At 36.2% G+C, this 18,528-nt stretch overlaps 1 protein-coding gene across 6 annotated transcripts in view; it reads right to left on the bottom strand.

Annotated features, from left to right (window-relative positions):
- The window catches only part of EPS8 (EGFR pathway substrate 8, signaling adaptor), a 261,244-nt gene that overhangs the window by 45,093 nt on the left and 197,623 nt on the right, over positions 1-18,528 (bottom strand). For 5 of the 6 annotated variants that reach the window (XM_079936969.1, XM_079936968.1, XM_079936971.1 and 2 more), the window contains 10 exons: positions 16,493-16,543; positions 15,051-15,118; positions 13,888-14,049; positions 11,453-11,602; positions 8,694-8,776; positions 7,982-8,118; positions 4,267-4,340; positions 2,797-2,923; positions 980-1,068; positions 529-603 (listed from right to left, as the gene is read on the bottom strand). In XM_079936969.1, coding sequence (XP_079793095.1) covers positions 529-603; positions 980-1,068; positions 2,797-2,923; positions 4,267-4,340; positions 7,982-8,118; positions 8,694-8,776; positions 11,453-11,602; positions 13,888-14,049; positions 15,051-15,118; positions 16,493-16,543 — 1,016 coding nt within the window. The remainder of the gene's footprint in view (positions 1-528; positions 604-979; positions 1,069-2,796; positions 2,924-4,266; positions 4,341-7,981; positions 8,119-8,693; positions 8,777-11,452; positions 11,603-13,887; positions 14,050-15,050; positions 15,119-16,492; positions 16,544-18,528) is intronic. The other variant, XM_079936972.1, reaches the window with a different exon arrangement.

Here is an 18,528-nt window from a genome sequence, read left to right as displayed (position 1 = left end):
TCCTATGCCAAGCACATAGCAGGCTCTCAGTTAATATTTGTTGAAAAAATGAATGAATGAATAAGTGATTGAATCAGAGATAGCTCTGGAGATGGAGGAACACCTCACTGAAAGAAATCTGGACCTCTGAGTGACTTCACAGAGCAAAGACATCCATCCAGCATTGGACTCCTCACACCTAGCTTATTTTGTGAGAAAGAGAAAATTTTCTATATTGTTCAAGCCATTTATATTACATACTAGTATATACTGAAACACTAGTATCCAATAAGTCTTTATTTCTTTTCATTTCCCTAGCTCTATCAGAGACATCAGTTTCCTCAGCTATAAAATCAGGTGTTTGGACTAGATGATTTCTAAGGTTCTTTTCAACTCTCAAATTTCACATACTCAGTGTTCACAGTAGATGGCAAAAGAAATAGTACCCATGCAAGGCAAGGAAGAAAAACTGTCTAGATAATCTAGACAGACACGTGGGGTTGAAAACATGCTAAGAATAATTACTTTCTTAAATTAATAAAATCTTACCATATTTAATGGAGTAAATAAAAAGTGAACCAAATCTGCAGCACTAGGATTCTGGATGTGAGACTTCAGTTTGGCCTGTAACATTAAACAATCAGGCAAGCCTATTACTATGATGTAATCGAGACAAAGGCAGACATTCAAAAAGGTTCAACATAGACTCAGAGAAGAGGTTTTTACTACTAGTTTCACTTTTTTGTATCTTAATTAGCAAGCGTGAGTTAGATTAGGAGAATTTCATTTTAAAAGACTGGAGTCATTCTTTTCTGATTAAATCTCTTAGATATACAGATTTTTGCAATCTGCTCTTCCAATGAAAGGCAAATCAAAACACACATACAAAAAAAAATCTATAACAACAATTTAATCTCTTAATTTGATCAGGTACATCCTGGCTAGACTTTGATCTCTTCCGTTTGTTTCTCTTAATTGTATATTAATAAATTTCACTTACCAGAAGGTTAAATCCATGTTTAAACTTTTGGAAACAGTCAATAAATAAGTCAGGAGGTGGAGGTTTTGCCCTCAGTGTTAAAACACCCTCTAAAGAAATAAATGGGAGGAGGGGTAGATGAGAGCAGAGTTCCAAGAAAACTTATTCAATGAAAAAAATTTAAAAACACATTTATGTTTGTAAAATTTGATGATCACATCAGATATCATGCTACCTAGTTACCCTCCCACATCTCATAGTCTGATTGCAATAAATTAAGGTGATCCAACATTTGAAATGGATTCCTCTACCCTTAGACACTATCAGATTACTCATCAATTCCATAAATTTATATTGTAGCCCTTCTATGTACCAATCATTGTGCTTATCACAGTGAAGGCTATACAGAAGTATAAGTTACTCTTAAAGGCCTTAAAATCTATAGAAGACATGAATCAGATAAGTAACAGAGATATGTCAACTGAGAGCTTAAAAAGAGACTACAGATGGGGAAATGTATTCTTAAAGATGTTTCATGGGGAAAGCAGCTTTTAAGATGGGATTTGAAGTTTGTTCCAGGGCAATTTGGTAAGAAAAACATCATGGTTGGATAAAAACAGCATTAGCAAAAACATGGAAAAAGGAAATTGCATGTACATGAAACAACAAACATAAAAGCAAAGAAACATGAGAATGGAAAAGCAGATCAAGGTTAGATTGTGAATGACCTTGACTGCCAGACCTCAACCGCCAGAGTTTGACTTATATCAGTAGAACATGGGATTAACATGCTTTCCAGCAGAAGAATGAAGTGACCAACTTCGAGCTTTAAGAAGACTGTCCTCATAGAATGGAAGACTAAAGCCTTGAGGGTTGCTTAGAAAGCTGGGTAAAAAATGAGGCAGCTGGAAGCAGTGCTAGTTATGAAAATGAAAAAGGAAAAAACTGGGTACAAGGGACCGAAAAAATAAAATCAATGTTGGTTATAAGCTAGAGAATGGACTCATAAAAAAATCTATGGCTTTGAATCTGGATGGCCAAGAAGATAGTATACCCTTCGTAAACAGTACAAGAGGAGTAAGTGGTTTGAGACATCAGAAAGCAGTAATACTTGATTTCAGAATGTATGGAGGTGAGGTATATCCACATCCATCCATCTAGAAAACAAGTCTACAGGTCACATGCTTATGATATAGACAGAGCTAGAGAAAGATGTGGAAGTCATGTGAAATAAAAGGAATATTTATTTACTATTCCCTTATATATTTCAATCTACACCATTTTGTTCCATAATTATAATTTTATACATTTTGAGGTCATTTTAAATAGCTGAACCACAGCACACTTAAAAACTGCTTGTAGGTGATCCGAATGTACTGTTTGGTGTTTTGTGATAAGAAATTAAAATTCACTAACAGTTTGAACTATTTTAATGAGAAAAGTCAATCCTTTTATTTAACAAAATAATGAGGTTCTATATTTACAATTAAATAAATTCAAATATGGGAAGAATGGTGCTATGACTTTCTTTAACAGACATTACTTTTATAATGACTAATGAAAACTATAGACATATGGTCACTACTGAATCTCAGAGTCTCTGTAATTTAGGTAAAGTGTCCTAGAGTCTTTCTTTACTGTAGCCAACTTGGGACCAAATGGACTCTTCCCCAGGCTCATCTTAATCTCTGCCTACATCACTGGTGCTATCTCAAAACCAGAAAAGGGACCTTGGTCCCTGCTCAATGGAGTCTTATTGAACAACTCAGAAGGGCAGAAACTCTGCCTAGCACTGGCATTCTGAATGGTCTTTAGAAGGTTAAGAAAATCCAACTTACCTCCTGGTCCTTTCTTTTTACCTTTCTTAGTTTTCTTCCTTTTAGAAAGCTCAGAAAATGCTTCAGCTGCTTTTTGGAGTTTTGTGATAAAAAATTCAATGTCATCCAAAATGTGGTTTAAGATTTGCTGGAATTAGAAATTACAGAATAAAATATAAAACAAAAGAAAACTATTTTTGCCTTAGCTGTACACTGTGAAGGAAAATCAGAAAGTTAAAAAAAAAAAAGAAAGAAAGAAAAGAAAAAGGAACACCTCCCACATGCAAATTTCAGGTTTATCACTAATTCTAAGAAAAAGTTTTGAACTAAATATACCTGTGGCTAAAGTCTAACATTTACATTTTTCTTTAGCTTAATTTTGTTCTATTTTTAATACCATAAAGAAAGCATTCACAATATCTATTCAGATTATTAATTATTTTCAATTACTCTGATTTTTTCATTGTGTTCGCCCACATAAAGTTAGGGGAAAAATTTCCAAGAAACACTTTGTTAGAACAGCACTGAGCATTTCTGTTTTTCTAATAAATTTTCCAGTAAAGCACTGACAATGTTATTTCATGGAATTAAAGGGCTCTAGAGTGTTATGATAAATAAACACATAGATAATCTGCAATAATAGGCATTAATAAGCATTTCTTCTGGGTAAAACAGAAATAATGATGCACTATGCTTTCAGAGATCATGAGATCAACTTTGATTATACTATATTGTATATTATATTATACATATTATATTATACATACTATAGTCTTACTTGACTTTCTCTTTTATGTGTGAAACTTGACATTCTTTTAACTAAAGAGTAAAAACTGAGGTTAAATAAGCTTTTAAGTATTAAATAAAGTTTTAAGTATTAACAAGTAATACTGTGATGTAAAAATTAAATTCCAAACTTCAAATTCCTCTAAATATTTGTTTCCAAATAAGCTGAGAACATAAGTAGAGTATAAAAAGTAATTATGCTGATGTCATATTTTATGATTATGTCACAGGACATTGTCATTCTGCAAGGAAATTACTATGGAGAAATAAAAACAAATACAGCCTTATCCTTTAGAAAGCATTAAAATGTACTTATCTACCCTTAAGAAATGCCACATAACTTTTATCTTTCGGGCATTATAAAATATTTTAGAGTAAATGCCAGGAAGACAACTGTAGAAGATATTTCAATTATGGGTTACAAACTATGAGAAAAGAAAAACCCCTCAAATCTTGATGATTCAGCTTAAATTCCTCTGCAAACCAGTTGATAGTCTAGTTCTATCACAGCCTTAGTCTACTAATTAAATATTGGCATAAAGGCAAAAATAGTTTAAAAAAATAATTCAAAGGGCCTAACCACCACTGGAAAGAGAAAATATGGTTTCCACAAAATACCTTTATTGAAAGCAACCTAATTTTCCCTGTTAATAATTTTTCCTTTAAAAAAAAAGCCAAAGATATAAAGATGACTATTTCACTTACCACATCTCTGTCAATGCGGGCTGCCATCACCTCAGGTGTTTCTTCCTGCTGATAATAATTCCTTTGTTTCTCAACTAAAGAAAAGAGAATCATGTATCTTTCAACCTGTTGCTTAAGTGATACCAATATAGATCATCAAACATGCAAACTGGCTAGAAAAGAGCATCATTTGCAAAAGGAAACACCTCCACTGGGTACAAAAGTCAAAGCTGTGCCCATCACCTCTGACGTGCATCCTTGCTACCACACTTGGCAGGGCTGCAGTACTGGCTTTCCATTTGTATGGGACTGATTTACACTGTAATTTCCCCTCTATTCTCTCTCTTTCCAAAGTCAGCTGCCAGTGGAACCAACCCTAACATAGTACTCTTTAATTCCTACACAAGAAAAAAATAGAAACCCACGAGGTCCTGGCCGTGTTTCCCACCACTGGCACTACAAGGTCCCGGGGGACCAGGCCCAAGCCGTCTTTTCTCTCCTTCCCACTGCTTGCCGACCAGGTGGCTTCTCATAGAACATGCCCCAAATGGGTTGTTTTCCTCTCTCCCACTTTAGGTTTATGCGGCCCTGCCGGTTACAAGGGGCAACACCTGGGTTAGGCGATCAGGAGGATCAGCTGCTTAAGTGCGGCCCGGAGCTTCCGAGGCCTCCAAAAGGACAGAGCAGCCGACTGTCTACATTTCCCGGGCTTGCTGTAAGGACAGATGGAAAAGCACATCCAGGGGTCTGTCCCAGGAGCATCCCCATGGGAGGACTATCTCATTTCCTCTCCAAGCCCCCGCTCGTCACGTCCGAGCACCGGCTCCGACTCAGCTGGCGTTTATCTGCCTGTGAAAAGCCAGGAATTATGAGGAGGCGGCGAGGGCTGTGGCTCAGCCACTTAAGCTGCTTCTACCACCGGACACAGCTGTCCCGGCCATGCGTGCGGCTAAGCACCTACTTCTTAAAATGGGCCGACTACGTTCTAAGTTCTAAAGCTCCTAATTTTCATACCATCTAACATCATGACAACAGTAAAGCTTTGGGGGTTCTGATAGTAAAGTGCTTCTAAAATTGTAGTCTAATTAAGCTTAAAACCCACAATGTTGGGTTCATTATCATGTTAAGCCATAAACTTTATAAGTAGAAATACCTACAAGAATTTGCAAATTAAAGAACCAAAGTCTTGGGCTTCCCTGGTGGCGCAGTGGTTGAGAGTCCGCCTGCCGATGCAGGGGATGGGTTCGTGCCCTGGTCTGGGAAGATCCCACATGCCGCGGGGCGGCTGGGCCCGCCTGCGCCTCCAGAGCCTGTGCTCCGCAACGGGAGAGGCCACAACAGTGAGAGGCCCGCGTACCGCAAAAACAAAAAAAATAGAACCAAAGTCTTGCATTAGCTCAGTTGGCTAGACCATGATGTTAATCATGATCATTATCATGAACTCCGTCCTGGTACAGGTCAGTTAACACTTCCACTAAACACAGATACTCATTCAAAGATTTCTCAGTAGATGAAATGAAAGAAAAATGGATGGATGAAACAGAAAAACTGTATCATCACTAACGGAAATACAACTCATGATGGATCATCATGACTCTTGATGTTCAATACAGAGAACTGCAAAAAATACTGAAAACTGCTATGCCTCCTCTATGCCTAACTTTACCCTTAAATGGAATACTTGCCAAAAAAGGGGAAGAAATCGCTCAGTCTTACAAAACTTAATCGGTGAAATTTCAACATATGAAATCTTGCCAGTTAGCTGCTGCTTTACACACGGTTAGCTGCTGTGTTGGTTTTAGTGCACTCCAGAGGGCAGTAAGTTGAAGCTGAACTACAGCTATCAGGAACTCCAGTAGGTCCCCAAATATCATTCAGACGGCACAGTGAGAGAGATGCGGTATTTCTCGGATTTTTCATAATCTGCGGCGCTACTAGCATCCCACTGCCACTATTCTACAGAGGTCTATTCTGCAGTCAGGGGTAGAGCTACGTTAAGGGTCCAAAGAAGGAGTTGTCCAGCCTGAGTCAGCTGGAGCCTTCAGAGGGACCAGGGGGATACTCCTCTTGGAGGGTTTTCCAACTGGCCTGGAGCCTGCACGCTGGACAGAACCTCATGTGGTAAGTGGTGTGTTCTGTTTGACCTGGTAGTAAACCAGAAGTTCTGAAAACCTTACCTAACTGTAATTTAAATAGATGAGACTGCACAGAGTATTTCAGACAAAATCTAATGAGGGCTCAGAAACTCCCGGGAATAAATTTTTGTTGTTGTACATTACATTAGGTTTTACAGATGTTTTTACAGGTTTATTCAGAATGTCTGAAAACTTAAGATGTCTTATCCTTCCTCAACTTCAAGAAAAACCATTTTGACTTCTCTCAAAATAAAACCTACATCCCCTCTACAAAATAGTAACAGTAGCAAAAATATTGTAAGTACACAAGAAGCAGAAAACACTGTAAACTCCCGTTTAGTTTTTAAACATAAAATTGTAAATACAAAGTGGATTGATAGAAATGTATATAATTCCTAAAGACAGAAACTGCTATAACATTACAGTAAATAATAATTCTGTTACTTTATTTTTGAAAAGCGGATGCTTCAAAGATTTCTTTCTTTCATCTGTTCGGTAGCTGGGTTTATATGTAAAGTGAAAATAACTTTAAGAACATGGGAATCTAAATAAAATGGAAAGCAATTGATAAAATAAAATGAACTCAATTTGGCAAAAATGGATGTCTACTATACTGTTCCAGGTACTATTATAGACATTATTTGCTTTCAGACTCACAGCAACATAGGAATTATTATCCCCATTCTGCAAGTAAGGCATAACTTCACAAGGTCGCACAGGTAGGTCCCTGTCTTGCTCCAGAGCCCAGATTTTGGCTCTCCAGACTCAAAGTACAGTCCAGTATCACTCATTTTGGCAATCAAGTTCCGTAGGTTAACTACACTGTTAGAGTCTCATGAATAATGCTTTATTAGATAAAGGATAAGAGATTTAAGAAATCACATTGAACTAGGAGGCAAAAGAATGAGGCTATGGTCTCCATCAAATTCAGACCCACTGGATCACAATTTATTCACCCTTAAAATGAAGAGATTGGACCAAACATATTTTAAGGCATTTTCCAGTTATAAAAATTTCAGACTTAGTAAAACATTCTGTCAGATAAAAGGTTACACTATGTTCTTTGCCATGATTATTTGTTTTTAAAGAAGAATGTCATGGTAAAATGATGGTACAGACATAGGGTCCATTGGGCAAGTTTACCCGATGGTGAATGCATTTTAGCCCTTTTCCGTCACCCTACCCCTGCCCTGACATCCTGTCCTTGTAACCACAAACAGTTTGTCCAAAAGAGGACAGTGGTAAGATAATAATAATGGAAAGAACTTGAAGTATTATCTTAAAAAAATATTGATCGTCTCCTGTTTGGTATATATAATATTACCATTCTTTTAATTATTAGTTGAGTCGAACTTCCTCTCTTTGACTGCTTTAGAAAGAAAAGAGTCTACTCCTAACACGATATTTATTAAGACTGGTCTGAACTCTCAGAGACAATAATCTTACAGTGCCCAAGGCTTAACTTTCCTTTAAGAAAGATTTATTTTGACAAAACTAACCTCAAGTTTCAGCTCAGAAATCAGCATCAGATTTTGAAAACAAGAACTAGGTCACAACTCAAAGTAAATGATAAATAAGCACCAATCCCTGGTAATACTCACAGTCCCCTTGGTCAGCTGCCAACGCGGACCAGGCTGCCACCCGACTTCTAACATCCACCTGGGTCACAGTCCCAGGTGGCACAGGGGCGGGAGCTCTGGGTGGAGGCGGTATACCAGGGTCTGCTTTGGAAATCATCCTAAAAACAGATGAAAACAAACTGAATTTCTACCATCTCTATTTCTACAATACATCAATTCTCTCAATTTGATGGTATTAGTCCTTCAACCTCAAGAAGAACTATGTCAAGGGGTAGAAAAACAAGGATTTCCTAACCATGCCATGTTATGTATATTTATAAATGTATATGAAATATAAAAATATAGAACATTTTCAAATCAGCTGAAAACCAGGTTTAACATTTTTTCTGGGTCTCCTATGATTTGCAAAGGCTGTTAACCAACTAGAGACCTAACATCTGTTTATAGTCCCTTTGGCTACCTTGCCTTAAAATGCCACACATTGGTTCATGGGTCTCTGTGACAACACAAGTAGAAGGAGCCGTATCAGAGAAAGACCAGAATCACGGAGAGAAAAGGCACACACACATACACCGACAAACTTGCGAGAGCAAATGAGTTGAGATTACAGGTTGTAATCTGCAAAATATAATAATATACCTTCACTGAAAATATATTTTTTTTCATTTTTAGAGGAAAAAAAAGACTTAAAAACACACCAATTCTAGCCCTTAATTTCTTTTCATGTTTTTACCTCAGGACATCAGGCCGCCTCTTCTGTTTCCCTCCTTTACTGTCGCTGATTGCACTTTCAATATCTTCACTAATTAGGTTTGCCTGCAATGAAAGACAAGTTACCTGGGGGCTTATGGATTTTTTTTTTTGTCTTGATATGTAGGTTAAAACAGAAAAAGGGATTATGTTCCCTGTCCAAAACAAAAATGTCTTGATGCAAAGAAGCCATTTTATTTTTTTAAAATCTGCTTTCGAAACATAACACTTCCAGTTTTTTTAAGTGAACTTTGTAATGACAGGATTGGAAAACTGAAGGAATTTTTAAAGATTATTTAATCCAGATTCCTTTAGTTTTTTTTTTTTTTTTTAAAGCTATACTTGCATAAAGGCAAAGAGAAAAAGGATTTGCATATGCTGAAAGTACAAACACATGCTGAAAATGTAATGGGTCAATAGCTATGCCTGGGAAGAAGTGAAGGAATCAGAAGTACCAGCATGTGGAGCAGCATCCCTCCTCTCCCCCGTCCTCCCCATCCACTGGGCCCCCATTAACTGGTGGAAACCACTCAGTTGCAGCAGCGCTACTCCCAGTTTAAGACGAACCCACATTGTCACGGGGTGGACCCCAACACTAGGTTGTAACCTTTGTGATAACCCCTTTATTTTGTCATTGCACGTTCATAAAAATTAACTTTCTCTAAATGGTTTGACCTTTCCGATCCTTTTCCAACAATAACCCTTGAACGTTTAATTTGGTTTTCTTGGGAACCAATAAGAGATTAGCAGCTAAGAAATTTATTTTGTTTGGTTCTGAAGTTTATTTAGCCAGTGATTATTACTGTATATTAGGTTCTTGCTGGGATGTATTTATCTTCTATTTTGTGCCTGCTTGTTCTCTGTAATTACGGATGTTTTTCTCAAATACATATATGCACACATACATACATACATATTATACTCTTTTACCATAAGTCCAGGTAATCATAAAATTTTAGAACTGAAAGGATACTTAAAGATCATATAATCTGCTCTTCTTGTTTTATAATTAATAAAACTGAGGAATACTTATATGATGACTCGGCCTAGGTCACACGGCTATTAAACGAGAACGCTAATGCATCCTAGTCGGGCTTCACTTCCATAAGAACATCCTCGTTTTAGGAAGACATTACGAACGTCATTTCAAAGGCTTTCTATTATGTGGGAAAATACAACTGAAGATGCCTAGGAATCCTGAATTTCCTATGGGCAGGGTGTGGGGTTGGCCATCATATTTCTAAGAAAAAATTTACTACATAGGTGAGCAGGAGTTTTGTGTAAAGTCCCCTGATAAAGAAACTTTAAAACACAAAACTGATGTTGCAAGACGGCCCATAGAAAAGAAACCACACATTTCATTGCATTTATATTTTTAATGGGGCAAGAAAAAACATCCATCTCATATGTGCACCAATGGGTAAAGGCATATAGCTGTGTAGTGGTCCTTGACTTTTAATGAGGACAAAACAGCATTCAGTAAATCTGTTTTGGACCCATCAATATCATCATGCCCTATCAAATAAAGCAAACCTTTTATCCTCAAAACTGAAATCCAGAAACTTCACTCAGCCCAATAACTCTTAGTTTCCAGGGAGGGATTTTAGAGCGCTGAAGCAAACACCAGATTTAAAATGTCTTTTAGCATAGTTCTCTGTTTTTAAAATGTTTGAATTAAATTTCACTATATTTTCAGAGCAAAATATTCATCTTAATCCTTACTGATTTAATAAATCTAACCTTGCAAAATTCTTAATACGCTTTATGACTTTCGAAAGGCACTATATAAAAGTTTGATGAACATTACATATACAAATTATCTACTGCCACAATTCTTTTCAAGTACGATTTTTAGAAAATCATTTATGACATAAATTGAAATTAAAAGAAAATTATAAAATACACAATTCATAGTCAATCTTAATTTACCTAACATATTTTAAGGTCAAAGAATTACAGAAAACATCAAGTGACACTTCATGCTAATCTCCCGGCATTTCTTTATAAGATAAAAACTGCCTGTATATGTTATAATATGCAGTCACAGTGATAAAACACTGCTTTGACGAAGCACCAATCAACTCAACCAAAAATGATTTCCCTTTTAGAGAAATCAACTCATGAAATAAAGATTCAAGTTTGAAGATAAATTCTAATGTCCAATAAAGCATCACAAGTTATAATCATTTGAAAAGTACAGTGTACTTTGAAATACAAATCTTCAGCGTATGGCATATTATTACTGGTAACTATGCTCAACTATTTTCACATTATCAATAGGGGATTACATATCTTGAGGAGTTATTCCAGTCACATAATTAAACAGTGAACCTTAGATCGATATCATGGAAAATGTCCAAGTGTTTCATTGCAATAATCCATGCTATGTGATTCGTGCAGAATAAAATAGGATGACATGATTATTTCTTGTCCATGAAGAATGATTTTTGAAGAATCAATCTTTAATTATAAGTCCAAGTTCCTCAGTGAAGAATTTAATGTATTATCCACACCTTTGTTTTAATAAACAGAATGCATCTGATTTCTTTCTTTTAATACTATTCTATCTCCTCTTTATTTACTTAGCCTGGAAACCCTAGGGAAGATACCGAGGTATTTGTTTTCCTTACAAAATCCTAAGAAACTAAAAATCTAGTACCTACTAGCCATGTGACTGAAGTAGATAATCAAAAGCTGCTGGAACATGTGCTTAAAGGGAAAGAAAATTCACCCTTCTTTTACCTTAATCTCATCACACTGGAAAAGATGAAGATCGGGCTTGTTCTGAGTTGACTCTTTGCACACGAGGGCAAGAACTGAATCATAGTTACAGGAGTGCATCACAGCCTGGCAGTGTTGGATTGTGTTCAAAGGAAAATTCTCCAGTTCATTCTACAAAGTAAAAATATAACTTGCCTTATTTTTCATTACCTATATAAAATCCATCCCACAAAGAGCTCTAGACATCCTACCAATAATTTTTAAAGTATGCAAATCACACTGACAATGGATGCTAGTAAACACGGTAAATTTGGAGGATGATTAGGTACAAGTAGGCAGCAAAGATAACAAGCCTGGTGGATGGGAGAAAGAGCAACAAAAATGGAAATATTTAACAAAGGAATGTAGTTGTGTTCTTAATAAACAGAAGAAATACTGAAATTAGCATTACTGATTTCCTAAGATTACGGGCTAGAGATGATGCCTTTAAGAGCAAAATAGGTAAACTGAGGCCTCTTTCCACAGTTATTCACCATATTACCTGGTATTCTTTTCCCTGTGGCTATGTAGTTTTGGGTTTTTTTGTTTGTTTGTTTGTTTTACTTGAACACTGTACAGTCATACTCTTAGTTTCTACCTTCAGTGATCACAAACGTTAGGCTGAGAATAACACATCATTTGTACACTTTTTATTTCACTGAATCTCTCAGATGAAAAAATTCACTATGTTAAGTTTTTCCAGCCAAAAATGTCAAACAGCATGGTCAGAACAATCTTATTAAAAAATACATTCTTCAAAATGATTAAGATATTTGGTCTTGTGAAAGTGAATATTATTTCATGAGATATATTTAAGGTGCTTACCCTAACACTAATGGCCTTACACAAGTAGCGAGTGGTGTCACGATGGAATTGACGGGAGAAATTGTGGGGTTTTTTAAGTAAACAAAATACAATATCCCTGATAACTAGAACATAAAAAATAACAATAACTTTTATTACAGACAGCACATAGACATCACACCATAAATTTATTCTAAGTCCTGACTCCCTGGGACCCAGAAAAGGTGAAACAAAAAATGCAGGTTCCATTAAATTAGAATGAAATTTATGAGCCATACTAGAGAGATAATAACTTTTCTTTCTTTGCAAAAGCAAATTAAATAATATCTCTCCTCTACAATTACTTGAAACTATGAGGATTAGAGAAGCTCTTAGTTGCTATTCTCTCACAGAATTCAATGAATGAGATGAAAGAAAGGGCAAATTTTACCCCGACTCCTATCAGACAACAAAGAGTTGTTGTCTTTATCTTAGCAACTCAAATGCCTATTAGATGATGGAGCTCAGAGAAGGCCTTTTTTAAGAGCTCCAGCACCTTACCCGAGTAGCTGTGTAAAAGAAAGGTGCCCAGTGTTGGCCTGGTGGAAGTTAATGTACATACACACAAACCTTTTTATCCTAGTTCACTCACTGGGGTTCAAACCATATCACTGGGATATGGTTTGGCATAGCATGTAATTAATATGTGTCATAAAGAATAGTGCCCTACAGGGCTTCCCTGGTGGCGCAGTGGTTGAGAGTCCGCCTGCTGATGCAGGGGACACAGGTTCGTGCCCCAGTCCGGAAAGATCCGACATGCCGTGGAGCGGCTGGGCCCGTGAGGCATGGCCACTGAGCCTGCGCGTCCGGAGCCTGTGCTCCGCGACAGGAGAAGCCACAACAGTGAGAGGCCCGTGTACTGCCAAAAACAAAAAAAAAGAAAGAATAGTGCCCTACAGGGGCTGTATTTTATTTTACTTTTTTGGTATCAGTGCAATTGTTTCTCTTTTTTTAATTTATTTATTTTTATTTATTTATTTTTGGCTGCATTGGGTCCTCAATGCTGCGCATGGGCTTTCTCTAGTTGCAGCGAGTGGGGGCTACTCTTCGTTGCGGTGTGCGGGCTTATTGCAGTGACCTTTATTGTTGCGGAGCATGGGCTCAAGACGCACGGGCTTCAGTAGTTGTGGCACGCAGGCTCCGTAGTTGCAGCACGTGGGCTCTAGATCACAGGCTCAGTAGTTGTGGCGCACAGGGCTTAGTTGCTCTGCAGCCTGCGGGATCTTCCCGGGCCAGGGATCGAACCCGTGTCCCCTGCATTGGCAGGTGGATTCTTAACCACTGCGCCACCAGGGAAGTCCCCAGGGGCCTTATTTTAGCACGATGCATTTTTTCAATTCTTCCATCTCATCATACATGGTTAAAAAAACATTGTATCCCTCTATCTCTAGTTTAAAAACATGATTTCACATGCATAAAGTACATAAAGTATGACACTTTTTCTTCAAAATGACTGACAAGAATATTTTACGTTGCTAAATTTTTACCCATTTTCAAACAACCTGATCTAATTGTAAACATAAATATTTGTGGACTTTCTTGAAAATAAAATAGTATAAATATTTCCAACTTGCCTTTGATTCTAAATCAATCAGGCTCACAGCTCTCTCGTCCACTTGAAGAATCATATCTTGAGTCCAAACTTTGCCCTTGGCATCAAGCAATTTCAGCTTCCTTATTCCGTCGTCAACAGTTATCATAGCATCTTTCCGATCCAGAACAAAGGTAGTCAAGTGCTTATGATTGGCAAAAAGAAAAAACATAACACACACAGTCGCTTATTAAACATTTTCCAAAAAAATAGCAAGTTAAACTAACTGAAGTCAGCTAGTAGAGAGGGGAGAGACAAATACAAAGTACTCTAGAACTTCATGGTTACCTTATTGGGATAATAAGGTCAAACAGGTTTTTGTTGAATAGAGGAAATGATGCCTTGAATCATAAAATATCTAAATCTGTTTAATACTGAGCCTTGTGGAACTACATAAACGTGACAAAAACCAACTCTAAACAGATTAAATAACATTCTCTTTAGTTAATCCATTTTATTCCATTTTGGTTATTTAAATGCTGAACAATAGAAGGCAATCTACAAGGCAGCTTGAAAACTACAGACATTGGTAATTGACAGCAGCAACAGCAATTCTAGTCTGTAACAACTGTCCAACTTTTCACTCTACTAAAACAAAACTGTTTAAATGTAATTAAGCATGCTTGAGGACGTAGAAACTTGAAAATAAGAGCAATTTAAAAATTACTTCCTACTTAAATATTTTCCATTATAATAAGCAAATGTCCACCCAAGTAGATTCCAATTAAGAGCAAATATCTTGAAAGACAGCAATAGAGGAAAAACTAAAAAAAAGAAACCATTGCTTAAACAGAACTAGTAATGACTTTAGACAAAACTAAAAGTAAAACTAAACCATCCACTGAAACTGTCAAGGCTTATTTCAAGAAGATTCCATAACACAAAATAGAAGCCTTGGTCCTGTTTTTAACCAAAATAAGGCTGACAATGATAAGTGACTAGTTATCATTTTAATTTATTCTCTATGAAAACAGGTTAACAAGATACTTCTATATTTAACATCTGCTTTATAAAAATCTGAAAGAAAACATGTCAACACAATTTACAACATCATAGAAATAAAATAAAACATAACTCTGATTTTACTACCAATTTTTATGTCCCTCAAGCTTCATTCTAAAGTTAGCAAACATCAAAGCATCTTACTTCAACATGGTATTGGGATATATCTGACACGCTGCTGACACTATCCCGTGCATAATTCTTCCTTTGTTCTGGAAAAGAAGTTGAAAAAGCCATTATTTACCCATGAGTGGGCTGATGTTCATATATCAGTGTCTCGCGGCCATCTCTAAAACTAGTCTATCTCATATATAAGTACAGTAGTACAGTAGTATAAGTCACCACTGTGTGGTGTATCTGAAAATACTCATCGTTCACATTAAATGAAAAAGTCATGAGAAAGCTTACATTATATGCAAGAACAATTTGACCCAACATAAGTGTTCTGAATCCCAAAGGTTAACAAGATTATTAATGTTGTAAGAAAAAGTTATCTTGTGTAAAGATTTTATTAATCAGGGACCTCTTCTTTGACAAAAAGATAAAAACTGGCTTGTAAATTTCATCTTTTAATGCACTGAGAACAAAATGGAACTGCAGATACTGTCACAGATGCTGTATTATATGAGTTAGACTACATTATTAAAATAATAAACACTGCAAGGAACATGTTTCACCACATCCACACCATGGAGAGTGTTAAAGGAGAGTCAATCATACTCACTGCCATTAAACTTTAACAATTTTCACACATCTACAGAACACACAAATGTGATACTCAGAATTGTAGATATAAGCTGTTAGAAACAATAAGAAAGTTAGGTAGAAAGTTTCTGCACCAACTATTGAAAAAGCAAAAAGCAACCTTTGTTTTTCTTTTGTAAAATGCTGCAAAACCAAAATAAAATATGTGAAGGCAATATTTTGTATTTGCTGCTTTCTAATCAAGCAACTTGATTATTTGTAAATTTGCAGTTGCCCTATTTTTTCTAAAGCAGCATGCTATGGTGAAAAAGAGCTCTAAGTGGGAACCAGAAGAGTTTTGATTCTTACTTGGGCTCTGTCATTAAGTAGGAGATTGAACTTGGCAAAACTCTGGATCTCAGCACCCTTATTGCAAAATACAAGGGTTAAAGAAATAAGATCAAACTTCAAGACTCCTACAGTAGTAAAATTCTGTCTCTCTGTCTCTATCTCTTTCTCTCTCTGTCTCACACACACACCTTAGCTTTCCTAATAACCATTTTGTTTTTCCCAAATATAAACCTGTTTCTTTCAAGTAGTATAGAAACTTTTAGATTTTCCTAAAACAACAGAAGTTGAAAAGTTCTGCTGAACATAAAAGCAGAGCAAGTACAAAAATATAAAGCACATATACAGACTAGGAATGTTAACACATAGAATTTTTTAAACTTTGATACAATTAGTGACTTTTCATTTACATTTATCTTAATGCTTACATGAAAATATAAATATGCCTTATATTATATCACTATGATATTATTCCAATATATTCTATTTTTGCTTTTGCAGCATTAAAGTTACTTAATAAAAACAGACACACTACAAAATTCAGTATCTGCTACCTTTCTTTTTCTGTTTGGATGATGATCTGAAGAAGTATGATCCATCTGGTCCTACCAAAACAATGTGACCAAAAAGAAACATCTGGTTTCACCTAAAATTTTCTATTCTGTTATGACAAAACATAAACCTTAATTTACATATTTTAAAAAGTGAACAACCATAATTTTTCTGATTATTAGCTGAGGATTAATCAATGTGAGATATTAACAAATGGATAATTTTTCTCGGGAAAACCATTATAACTTTTAAAATACAATGGATAACTCAGGGACATATCTGAGAAAAGCACTTTTAGAAATGATCAATATTTCAGAATCACTGATTCATCGTATTCTAACACAATTCTCCACGGCCAACTCAGAACATGAGGGTAGTTCTGTTTCCTCTGGTCTGATCTGAGGACACTAAAAGAAATGGCAGTGCTTGCCATGGTCTCCAATTTTGATACGGCGACACCAGGATGTTCAAATGCTTTTCTGAGTCTTTCAGATAAGTGATTGGCAAACACAGTCGAAGGTCAAAAATATTATGTTTTGTAATTAAATATTCTCATTATGAAATAGTAAGACTTTGTTCCCCCAAATTTCCTAACACGTAGTTTCTCAATCCCACAGAAACGTACTTTACAAAAATAGAAAAACACTATTTGATAGTATTCATAAACAGCATGATGTTAACTGATTACTCTGCTTGCCTAAAAGATATGGAACCATTTCTAATTTTCCAAATCAAGGATCCATTTTAGGAATTCCTAAGCTCTTTCTCTCTCATGTTACACAATAAATAAGATGTATGTGTTACAAGAAATTACCTTTAAAAATCCTAAAAATGTATAAATGCCATAAAATGGATTTATAAATAAACTAGTGGTTTCAGTGATTTAAGTCAATGAATAAATAAAAGTGACTATTAACATTTTAATAGGAAATTTTGAGAGAAGGCTCCTAAAAGGCAATTATAGTACATTTATTTTTTATGAAAATCACATGTATTCTCAAGTACAGCTGTAAATAGGAATTATGCTCCTAAGCCTGAAAAATCTCACCCAAAGCCTTAAAACAGTGTGAAAAGCCTAAATAAAGTCTCCATGATACTCAAGATAAAGTCTCTCCTGACGTTCACGACTTTCTCTAACAATGGTTCTCAACCTTGGAGGCACATTAGAATGAACTTTAAAAAAAATCCTGCGCTCCCCACGCCCCCCACGCCCCCCAGGATTCTAATGTAATCGGCCCAGGATGCAATCTGGGCCCTGGGATTTGGAAAAGCTCTCCAGGCAATTCTAACATGCAGCCAAGGTTGGAAGCGACTGTCGCAAAATCTGTGTAAGTGGCAACTCATCTACCACATCTTATCTCCTTAAGTTGAAATTTTTTTCTTTCCAAATTAAGAGCGTAAATCACGGTCAAATAGTCTCTCTCTCTGAATCAATTAGAGGCAGGAACAGGTTTTACTTGGTTACAGTACCACTGATTGTGTTTCACTGTTTTTCCTAATAGCTTTTATCCCATGGACCACAATATACAAACCCAGAAAGATGGAAGAATTCAGTCACCAAAGACGAAAATCCTGTAACGCATCATTTTAGCATTCTTGAGTTGATACGCTGCTGCGAAAACTGATATTCTACTTCCGGATCAGGAACTTAAACTTAGGTTTCAATGAACTTTGGATGATTATGATATATTACAATAGGTTCATCAGTTGTACCAGATGTACCACTCTGGGGGGCTGGTGACAGCGGAGGAGGCTAGGCTGTGTAGGCATATGGGAAATCTCTGTACCTTCTCTTCAGTTTTGCTGTGAACCTAAAACTGATCCCAACGAAGTCTTAATTTTAAAAAATTAGGTTTCATCTAACGCTTCAATGAGTACAATGACAACTATAACAATATGCAGGTCTCAGCATTTAAACTGAATCCTCGTTTGCCTAGGTTGCTGTTTATGCATAAGAGCAAGATTTGAAACAGCTAACATTCAGAAAATTGTTATTTTCTCTTTCTCTGAAAACAAAGTGCTGCTTCGAAAATAAGGA

Source organism: Stenella coeruleoalba (assembly GCF_951394435.1).
Source record: "Stenella coeruleoalba genome assembly, chromosome: 11".
Taxonomy (NCBI): Eukaryota; Metazoa; Chordata; class Mammalia; order Artiodactyla; family Delphinidae; genus Stenella; species Stenella coeruleoalba.
Note: the sequence above shows the minus strand (reverse complement) of the source record. Positions and strands in the feature narration are given on the sequence as shown.